The 11,435-nt window shown below is 45.5% G+C and overlaps 1 protein-coding gene across 4 annotated transcripts in view; it reads right to left on the bottom strand.

Moving 5' to 3' along the window:
• Nucleotides 1-441: 441 nt before the first annotated feature.
• The window catches only part of Uspl1 (ubiquitin specific peptidase like 1), a 28,611-nt gene continuing 17,617 nt past the window's right edge, over nucleotides 442-11,435 (bottom strand). For 2 of the 4 annotated variants that reach the window (XM_021222585.1, XM_021222586.1), the window contains 4 exons: nucleotides 11,183-11,308; nucleotides 6,331-6,488; nucleotides 2,336-2,506; nucleotides 442-1,844 (listed from right to left, as the gene is read on the bottom strand). In XM_021222585.1, coding sequence (XP_021078244.1) covers nucleotides 1,822-1,844; nucleotides 2,336-2,506; nucleotides 6,331-6,488; nucleotides 11,183-11,308 — 478 coding nt within the window. In that variant the 3' untranslated portion in view covers nucleotides 442-1,821. Of the gene's footprint in view, nucleotides 2,507-6,330; nucleotides 6,489-11,182; nucleotides 11,309-11,435 lie in introns of all 4 variants that reach the window. The other 2 variants (XM_021222581.1, XM_021222583.1) reach the window with 1 other exon arrangement.

Raw genomic sequence — 11,435 nt, 5'->3', positions numbered from 1 at the left:
GCCCTAGCTGTCCTGGAACTCACTTTGTAGACCAGGCTGACCTCGAACTCAGAAATCCGCCTGCCTCTGCCTCCCGAGTGCTGGGATTAAAGGCAGGCCGAGTCTTAAATACTAAAAGGTACTTTGTGTGTATGTGTGCGTGTGCACATACACGTGCATACACATATGCATGGTTTAGAGGCCAGGGAGGTGTTGGGTGTCCTCCTCAGTCCACTACACCTCACTGCAGCTGGAGCTGGTCTAGCTGGTCAGCAAGATCCTGGCACTTCTGGCACTCCAGATGTGCACCGCCAGGTCTGCCTGCTTACACAGGATCTGGGACTGAACTCAGGGGGCCATGCTTGCTGAGCATCCTTTAGCACCATAACCACCTCCCCAGACCCTACACACAAACAGCAGAACCCTTCCATTCTTCCACAATCACGAAATGAAACCGACAAAAACTGGGCTGAGGTCTTTAATTTGCAGTAGATCCCATGTCTCACAGGCAGACTCCAGTAGCTCACAGCTTCCCATGGCTAGAACACAAGGCTGTGCATTTCAGCCAACACTACCCACGAGGCACAGCCTCCTAGCAGCAGTGGTCAATATTTAACTAAAACACTAGCACGCACTCAGCAATTCTCAAACAGAGAGTCATCAAAATGAGGTATGTCTAATGTGTCGCTTGTTAAAGAATTCAATGCTGAGGTGGAAAAAAAATCATCAAAAATATCAGTCTTCATGGGACTCCCCAAGTTCAAGGTTCTTATACAGGCACTGTCTATGACTGAATGCAGATCAACTTCACATTGGTCTTTCTCAGGGCTGCAGTAATCATGGTCCTGTTTCAGACACGCATTCTGGGAAACAGCACTGAATTCACTAGGTGCTGGTGTTGGGGTGCTGTCCCCCATTTCCAAGTACCTCAACTCAAGCTCCCCACTTTCTGAGGGCTCTGATAGGGCTGTAGGCGACAGCAACTCTGCTAAAATCTCCTCCTGACTCTGGCTGTTATTTGAAGTGGTATCAGGAGCAGAGGTGCACCCAGATTTGCTGTCTGCAAGGTCAATTTGATGCTGTAGCTCTTTTAACAGATCTTCTATGGACTCACAGTCGTTTGGAGATCCACAATGGGACACAGGCTCTGATTGGTCACTTGCAGGTGTTCCACAATGGGATGCAGGCTCTGAGTGGTCAGATGTTTCACGGTGTGGGGAAGACATGAGGGCAGCGAGTTTCTTCTTTTTTGCCTTTAATTTTTTAAGAAGCTTGAGCCGAAGCTTATGAACCGGATCTTCAGCCACATCTCCACGGCTTGCTGGAGAGACGGCACTTTCATTGCCAGGGGATCTGTGCCTGAGGGGAGCTGGACGTGAGCCTTCCTGCTCCCTCAACAGGGCTGAGGCAGCATTCCCAGCAGTCTGTGGCAGAGCAGCTGTGCGGCCCAACGGTGGAGAGCTGTTCCTAGGAGACAGTTCCTCCACATGCTTAGCTTTCCTGGACATCCTTTTAGACCTGCGGTTTATACTTTTCGTTTTAAAACCATCAAAATTACTGGCTCCTTTAACAGAGGGTTGCAGGTCAGTTACTGCTCTACTCTGAGACAAAACACAGGTTGGCATAAAAGCACCACCCCTGCTCAATAGCCCCTTCACCCAACTTCCCACGAAGGCTTTCTTCTGATCATCTTTCTGAGGCTGATTCTGTGCTGACCTGGCCGCTACTGTTTTAGAGGATGCTGTGGTTTCTCTTTTTCTCAAATTAGATGCCTGAGATTTACCAGGTTGCTCAGGGTTTAACTTCTTGGTTTTCAGTGGCAGCAACTGTATCTGAGAGTCCTCAGTTGCCAGGGACTTCAATTCCTGAACAAGAACAGGAACAGGGGCATCAGTCACAGGTTTAGGAACCACAGTGTCCCCTGCCTGGGACAGTACTGCCTGCAGGTCTGTGCTCACAGCTTGGGATGGGAAACTTGAATCCACACATGGGGCAACTAGCTTCCCTTCACACAGGCTGGACACTAAGGAAGACCCCGGGCAGTCCTGCGGCTGAAAAGCAAGTGCTCTGACCAGTGCTGCACTTCCTGCCACGGGTTTGTCTTCCAACAGGCAATCTTTGGAGTCAACCTGAGAAACAGAGGCAGTTTCCTGGATGGTCTCTTCAAGTGCTGAGGGTAAAATGCTGTCGACCAAGCCTTTTGTTCCTGAAAGTACACTATCTCCATGAGCTACAGCTTGGATTTCTGGAAGAGTCTGAGGAACGCCTGCCATAGATGTGGGATGGGCGACTGAGGGTTCTGAGGTGGCGGTCCCAGCCAGAGAACACAGTGCTGGACAAGTCGGCTGCTCCTCACCTGATACAGGCTGCACATTTGGCTTCTCGAATGGAAGGCACGCAGCTTCTTTAATTGGCACCTGGGATTTTCTTTCCCAAATAACTATATGTGTCTCTGAAGCTGGCACTTCACAGGTCACATGCCTTTTAGCGCAGGGACCCTTTAGGTCATCACACTCCAGCCAACTCCCTGGGAAACAAGAAACACAGCTACAGGTTAGACCTTCCCGACACCATTCCTCCTTCCCAGCTGCTGTGTCCCTCAGCACCACAAAGGGAGCACTGGCAAGTCTGACTGAGTCACATGCTAAGACTTTCCTTCTGATCACGAGTGCCAGTTCTAAGATGCAGGCAGATCTGCTGGCTAGTTTATGTTCTTTATTAAATACACACCGAATCACGACAGAATCTGTTTAAATTCAATTCAGAAGAGACGCATTCCATGTGTAAAGGCTACAGATCAGACACTGCAGCCCCGTGGGAGCAGCCTCAAGGACCCGTCACCTTCATTGGTAGCGTGGTCACATGGCAGTCCTCTCCATTTCTCCATTTGCATAGTTTCAAGGAGGTGTTAAGTATGTAGCATAAGGGTCATAGGAAGTGGACTATTGCACAGAGGAAAGGAGGAAGGAAGTAGATTAAACTATTCCTTAAAAGAAGAAAAGGGGACATCTTAGATAGTTGGAGGAGGAGGAGGAAGAGGAAGAAGAGGAGGAGAAGGAGGAGGAGGAGGAGGAAGAGGGGGGTAGGGGTGGGGGAAAGAGAAGAAAGGGACACCTTAGAAAGATAGCTCTAAGAAAAAAGGAAATAACGAATTCTGGAAGGGGTGAAAAAAATTGGATTCCTGTGTACTGCTGGTGGAAATATAAAATGGCTCAGAAATAATCTGTCATCCAAGAGCATATGACCTCACTCTGAGAAGCAAAGACAGTGGCTATAAGAGTCTACCCATCATCAGAGTCCCAACAGATCAATAGGGGGTCATTGCTCAGCATCAGAAAGGAAGGAAGCTTGGCATACTGTAACATGGATAAACCTTGAAAATGTGCTGAATGAAATAAGGTAGACACAAAGAGGTAAAGCCCTGGTCCCACCTGCACGAGGGGTTGAGACACAAGGCAGGACAGTGGCTCCAACAGCAGGCAGGGGCCTGATGTCTCCCGAGCAGTTTGTTTTGCATGATGAGAGAGCTCTGGATACAGATGTTGGTGATGGATTTATAGGACTGTAACTGTAGTAAATGTCAATAGACTATAAGCTTAAAATGTTGAAATAGAGAAATTATACTATGTCGATTTTGTTACAAGGCCTGAAAGATAGTGGACATTACGGGAAGGTGGAGTCCTACATTTACTTACATTTTATTTATGCCACATGAGAATTTGAGAAAAGCTAATAATGACAAGTCTGGATAAATAAAAGCTTCTCAATAATTCACAAGGGAATTGTGGCAAGGCAGACAGACGGCTCTGTCTATGGAGTCAGACGTGCTGACCGGGAAGCACGGTGCAGAGTATGATCACGCCCATTGCACAGACATTCTCTGTCCCAATTTTAGACATCATGGTTACAGCAGGGAGTGGAGATAATCACAAACTACAGCTCTCTTACAATATTACAGTCTTCTTAGAGACACCTTCAAAACAGCACCCATATTACAGCTGTCCCCAAAAGGCTCTGCCAGAGCTTGGCCAATACAGATGTGGATGCACACAGCCACAGATTGAACTAAGCATGGGGACTCCAATGGTGGAGTTAGGGCTAGGACTGAAAGAACTGAAGGGGATTCCAACCCAAACAGAAGAACAATAACCAACCAGACCTCCCCCAAAGGTCCCAGGAACTAAACCACAAACCACAGAGTGCACATGGGGGCCCATGGCTCCAGCTAGATATGTAGAAGAGGACGGACGGCCTTGTCAGGCATCAATGGGACAAGAGGCCCTTGGTCCTGTGGAGGCTCGATGACCCTGCATAGGGGAATGCTAGGGCACTGAGGTGGGAGTGGGTAGGCGGGTGGGGGAGCACCCTCATAGAGGCATGGGGTGAGGGGAGGGAAGATGGGGTTTGTGGAGGGGAAACTGGGAAGGCGGATAACATTTGAAATGTAAGTAAATAAAAATAATCAATAAAAAATATGAAAAAAAAAACCCACTTTCCCTTAAAACTGAAAGGTCCAATTAGAGATAATCTGAGACTCAGGGAGGTTCGAAATGGAGAAAGTCCTTTCTGCAGCCGGGCTTTAGATCTCTGTAGATGCTATGGACCTACTAGTTAGTTTCTAAGGTATCACAATAGTGACTAAGGACAAATAGAGGTCTAAGGGCCAACAGACTTTTTTAAATTCCTTAAAGGCAAAATATTAAAACAAGATTAAAATACTACTAATGAAGTGGACCATGACCAGCAAGGGGTAGAAAGAGAGGTGAGTGTTGGGGTCATAGGCAGGGATAAACACAGTCAAAGCACATTGCATACAGGCAAAAATGTCACAAAGAAAACCAGTTCTGCATAATTAATGTAGTGCAGGCACACACGGACACATGTACAAAGAGACACACATTTATTGGAACAGTCAAAGTCTCTACCACCATCAAATGTGAGCAATAAAGGGGACAATAGCAACTGTCAGTCACAAAACTAAAATGCTGCCATTTGATCTAGCAACCAAACTCCTTAGTATTTATAACAAGTGGACTGCAAAGTTTATATGTAAACCAGAGCATTGCTCCTCATATTTGCCTACAGGCAAACAATCAAGATGGTCTTTCTTTGTTTTGTGTTTAGGAGAGTAGAGAGCAGAGGCCAGCCTTCGGTTGCATTCCTGAGCACTGTTCACCTTTCCTTTGAAGAAAGGCTTTCTCATTTGCCAAGAATGACAGCTGGATCGCCAGCAATCACAGGGATCTCTGGGATTACAGCTGTGCACCATGTCCAACTTTTTGCATGGAAGCTTTCAGAATAAATTAGGAACTCCTGTGGCACGGCCAACAATTGGTCATTTTCCCAGCTCCCAAGACACCTTCTCCGTAGGTGGTGAATATACATAAACATCAGCAGGACAATGGAATGTCACTTGGAAAACACAGTGTTAAGCTCTGAAAAGATGTGGAAGAATACTATGTTCACATTCCTAGGCAAAACCAGTGTATGTGAAAGGCTGTCATGTGTATGATTCAAAGAAAGAGCTGGACTGCCGCAGGCCTTAGGATGAAGACGATGGAGCTGGGGAAGGGTGGGGGTGGAGGACAGTAGTGTTTTTAGGGTAGTGAAAATACTCTGTATGGTGCAGTGCTACAATGGTGGATAAATGTTGGCCCCTTCACACACTCACCAGTGGACACAGATTGTATGGCTCATGTGAATCATGAGCTATGGCCTTTGGGTAACAGTATACTACTGTAGGTTTGTTTGCTCAATTAACAAATCCTCCAGTCTTGCATAGAAGGTATATAATAAGGAAGAAAAATAGGCAACATAAACATATTCAGTGGATGATCTAGACGCCATGGGTACAAGAGCTCTGTTGATGAGTAAGTTAGGAGAAAAAAACAAAACAAAACAACGGTTGGGAAACATAGTGAGAAAGTGTATACAAAAATAAATGATGTTAAGAAAGACAACAAACAGCTTGGCGTGGTGGCTCACGCCTTTAATCCCAGCACTCAGGAGGCAGAGGCAAGCGGATTTCTGAGTTCAAGGCCAGCCTGGTCTACAAAGTGAGTTCCAGGACAGCCAGGGCTATTCAGAGAAACCCTGTCTCAAAAAACCAAAAAAAGAAAGAAAGACAACAAACAAAGGAGTGAGTGCATACATACACCCTTCCTTCAGACACACAGCACAGTCAGGAAGGATACACGAAACACCTTAAGAGGAACAGGAGTGGGCAAAATCAAAAGTAAGAATACAGAAGAAAGGGGAAAAGTCCAGATGAAATGTCTTTAAACCAAAGCAAACCCCACGAGGCTCTACTTGTCATGCCCAGTAACATAAAGAAAACGTTTAGGCGCTTACCATCAGCATCTAAAACCCATGTTATAAAATGGTTATTTGCTTGGTACTGTATCACCGACGTGACTTGATAAAGACTTCCTTCAAAGTGGAAGGCGTAGTGTTGCAAATCCCGCCTTGGTAAGCCCTCCACGAAGTGCAGCATGAGTATGGGCGATGCTCTGTGGAAAGGAGGCACAAGTCAAACCAATTTCACGCCACGGCTCTGTTGAGGGACACGGCGCCCCTGGCTGTGTGCCATAATTAGAAAGGGAAAAGTGGCTCTAACTAAAGCCTTTGAAGCGGTGGCCAGCAGCTGGGAGCCACTGTGCAACAGGACAACAAAGACCCTGAAACAAAACTTGCTGCTAGAGAACTACGCTGCCGAGCTCTGAAGAGAAGCCCAGTCCTTGAAGATCTCCTCTGTGTCAGGTGCCCACATCAGTCACTTCTGTTAAGTGGCAAAAGTAACAGCAAACCTTATGCCTAAGATAGTCAGACACTAAGTTCATCTCAAGAAATTAGGGGACGTAATAAATTCAAATTTGTACTTAAGAAAAACTTAATAAATAAAGTGCACGGGGGACTGGAGAGATGGCTCAGCAGTTAAGAGCACTGACTGCTCTTCCGAAGGTCCTGAGTTCAATTCCCAGCAACCACATGGTGGCTCACAACCATCTGTAATGAGATCTGACGCCCTCTTCTGATGTGTGTGAAGTCAGCTACAGTGTACTTATTTATAATAATAAATCTTTGGGCCAGAGCGAGCAGGGACTGAGCGAGTGGGGCTGACTGGAGCCGACTGGAGCGAGCAGAGGTCCTAAATTCAATTCCCAGCAACCACATGAAAGCTCACAGCTACAGTGTACTCATATACATAAAATAAATAAATAAATCTTAAAAAAATAAAGTGCACTAGTGGATTTATTGTAAACTATCAGATGCTCATAATTTCAAAAATACATTTAACAATTACAGTAACATATCACACTAGAAGCAAGCATGCGCTGGGCCTAGAATAACTAAGCTTGTGGAGTTTAGGAAATGGTAGTTACTCCTTCTCCTAGTATTTAAACACATGGCAAAACCTACTCAGCTTATCAAAATTTATTCAGTTGAAAATGAACTTGAATCAATGTCCAGATTCGAGTAAGATTACTCTGACAGGAAGTGATCTGTAAATTATACCCTGTCAACTTCTTATTAAACAGCAATTAAGTCCTAAAGGTTCTGGAAACTGTTTCTATCACCCTACTCTGTCCTGGTTCTAAAATCTGACTTAATTTACCAACTCCAAGATGTTACTGTTCATAAAATGTGCCAGTAAAATACATACTCTTCCAACTGCTAGGATATGACAAATCTGTCTTTCAGCGATCCACAGTAAAATGTAGGTTCTCACAGCTCGATAGGCAGGCCTTAGGCTGTGGCCTTTCCACTACTAATAAGACATTTGAATACGGAAGTCTTGTATTTAGCTTTCTGGGCCTCATACATGTGACATCTACTTACCTAAAATCTCATGAGTCTACACTAGAAATCTGTGCCTTCCCTTCACATGAGTGCACATGAAAAGTGTAGGAAATACAGGTGAACAAGAATTCCACAATACATGTGAGAGCACCTGTCAGCCCTCACTCTTTTTTATATATTCCAAGGCTTCTAGAACAGTCCCTGGTAAATGAGTCAAAGGAATGGGCCAAGATGAACTCCACCTGCAGTCTGAGCTGCAGTGATGCTCACGGTCCAGCTGATGCAAATGGATGCCTATAAATTGTTCTGAAATCTCATAAAGAGGGGGAAGGAGACTGACCAGACTCCACAAATTCTATGCAAGCCCCTGTGCACAGGTTGACAGACACTCTACGGCCTAATGGAAAGGGACATGCCGGACAATCTTGACATTCATTGTAAGGTTTGGTTCAGCCCACTTCAGCCAAGCTGGTGAACGCTCAGAACATCCTCCTATTCCTGGGCCTCACAGGTGCTGAACAGGCTGTGGTCCTGGGCTTTGCCCCTCACCTGTTCTACCCCCATAACTAGGGAAGTTCTAAAAGACAAACTAACTTCATATCCAGCTTCATGACAGCCTCCTCTGCTGGCATACCTCAACAGGCAGAGGTTGTTTTAAATACACACACAAATACAAACAGTGGCACAATGTGTGTCCTCCTCCCCCTGCTGCTCCTAATTCACAGAGAGCTGCTTTTTTCTCGGAAGGACGCATGCATCTCAGGAAAAGCACTGAGAATATTCATTCCCACAGCCACCTACAGAGAGCAGAACAACCTATCTCTACCCACCAGGGGCAGCCACACCTTACCCTAAGAGCTGGATCACGAACTTGATTTTCATCAAAACTTCTCTAATAACTCAAATCACAAACAATGTAAATTTAACAATTACAAATTTGTAGTTCAGTAATAATCAGTTTCAGGAAAAAAGAAGGTCTATAAACATTTGTAAGTTAATAGTCTTCATCATTTCCAATCTTTCTGATAATAAGAAATAAAAAGCCTAAATCGCATCAGCTGCAAGCCAAATGATTAGAACAGTGTCATGAACTATGATAAAGAAACCCATCTTCAGAAAGCCCAACTGTGCCACAAAGGGATACAACTGTTCTCTGGAGATAGTTCAAGGAGCTTTAAAGCATGTTCTACCAAGAAATAAAGACTTCAATTGAGAAACAGAATCTTCAGCCATGAGGCTGTGCTTCTAGACCCAGAATTCTGGAGGCCAAGGTGGATGGATCTTGAGACTGAGGCCAATTTAAGCTACAAAACAAAACCCTGTTTTGCCAGCCAAGACTACATAGAGATCCCATACCCTGCCTCAAACCAGAAACAAAACAAAGCTAACAACCACCAGTACCAGCACCAGCACCAGCACCAGCACCAGCACCAGCACCAGCACCAGCACCAGCAGCACTCACTGTTAGTGTCTAACACCATGGAACTTACTCATTATCTCAGTCCTTAGAGTTTGAGGCCAAGGGACTCTAAGTTCCAAGGCTAGCCTAGACTACATAATGAGGCTATCTTGAAACACAACAAGAACAATCAGGAAAGTAAAGCAAACAAGCAGAACAGTAAAAGCTGATAAAACTGAAGTTAAATATAATAACCTTTTCAAATGCCAGCCCGGACCATGCATGACCTCCTGAGACTGTGGCAAGCACTGTAGGCTCATTTCAGTAACTCAAAGCTGACTCTAGGCAGTCAGTGCCCACATCATCACCCTCAGAGTAGAATCCCTCAACAACTCCCTTAAAGAGAAGTGGTGGAGCTGGATGCAACAGGCATGACTTACCACTAGATTTTCCCTGTGGGCATGCATTACACATGTGGGTAATCTGAGACAAGGCCCCAGGGGAAACTCATAACATTGTTAAGATCTTAGAATGATATATAGTTGAATTACTCACAGTCTCATGATGAATTTATTTGTTTAGCGCCTCACGATAGATCTATCATTCATCTATCTAACTATGCTGGCTGCTCTGGAAATCACTATGTAGACCAAATCTGTCTTAATTCACAAGCTCTGCCCACCTCTGCTTCCTAGGTGATGGGATAAAGGCATGTTCCACCAATCTGATAAATTCTCTTACATTATCCCTAAAATCTATACTAAATTTGAAAACAGGAAATGTCCAAATTATAAAATTGGATTATTAAAATAACAAGTCCACTGAAATTTAAAACACCCTTTAAATTTAAAAACAGTTGTATCTAATGGAAACACATGCTGATCAGAACATGAACCTGTTATGTAAGCAAAAGCAACAACTTTTATAATTAAAAACTTTACGTTGCAATGCTGTCAATTAGCAGATCAAACAACATAATAAAATCTATCGGATCGTCAACCTCTCCACCTTGAGAGAAAGCAGGCCGAGCCATCAGCTGTTTATAAACGCCAGGATGCTCAGGCTCCTGCACAGGTGTGTGCAGGACAAGAGCCAGCCTTGCCTTTGCCTGTCTCAGTATTGAGGAAGAGAAGCCCTGACACGCAGATCTCAAACCCTGGGCCCAGGCAGCCAAGCAGACTAGACTTGTGGGTAAGGCAGCGCCTCACTCACTCGCTGAGAGCCAGGAAGCAGGGACAAAACAAGCTAACAGCTGACAAGGAGGAGGACAGCAAACTGGACAGAGGTAGAGTACAAAGACAGACGGAGAGAAGCTTTACCCAGCATGGCAGAACGGAGGGAACAGGGACCCGAGCACCACACAGCTGGCAGGCATACCGTGTGGACAGCTCATCTGTCCACAGCCCCCAAGATTCAGTATTTACATGCAACAGATGCTGTGGAGTGTGGCGGTGAGGCCAGGGCCAGGCGATGAGATCGTGTCTGGAGAATATGCCTAGGTATCAGGCCCAGAGAAGAGCTATAGAAGGGAAACTGGACGGAAGGACGAAGGTCAGCAGCAAAGTTTCTAGTTCAAAGAGGCCAGTGCAGGGCGGACCCACAGACCTAAGCATTTGCATGTTGGGAGTGTTAAGCTTTTAAACCATTCAGCAAACAAACAAAGCAAATGGAAAGCAGAACCTTCTATTACTATGCACTGTCTGACCAGAGGGAAAGGACAAGGGCAGATCTACTCTGAGTTCTTGTTTACATTCACAGTGCAAGGACATGAAAGCACCTGAGCAGACGGGGCCAGGTACACACTCAGCAGCACCCGTCCTACAGCATACAGACAGCTGAACCAGCACTTGCCAAGGAGTCAGAGAGATGGCAACTCTGAGCCTACCCTAGGCCAGCAGCAGGGAGCTTGTAAGATGATGAAGTATCAGCAAGCTGATTGATATCCAGAAAAAAACAGAAAGGTGGGGCTGTCTCCTAAAAATGTTTAAGTAAATGGAAACTCACCTTTCCAACACCATTTTTCTTATTTGCGATTTACTGTTGCAGCTGTTACATGGACCGAAATGGGCAGCATTAAGTGGATGCCAATCAGGAACAACATTGGTAAAGGTGACCAGACTCTTCACACACCTAAAAACAGGCACAGTGTGAATCCCTGTGCTAGCTTCGCTGGAGTTAGTTAACACATGCAACTGCATGTTCATGCTTGCCTCCCAGCCCCACCCATATCAGCACAGCCACGCCCCCCCCCCCCCCC

Source organism: Mus pahari, chromosome 23, assembly GCF_900095145.1.
Source record: "Mus pahari chromosome 23, PAHARI_EIJ_v1.1, whole genome shotgun sequence".
In the NCBI taxonomy this organism is placed as follows: domain Eukaryota; kingdom Metazoa; phylum Chordata; class Mammalia; order Rodentia; family Muridae; genus Mus; species Mus pahari.
This window is presented reverse-complemented; position numbering and strand designations above follow the sequence as displayed.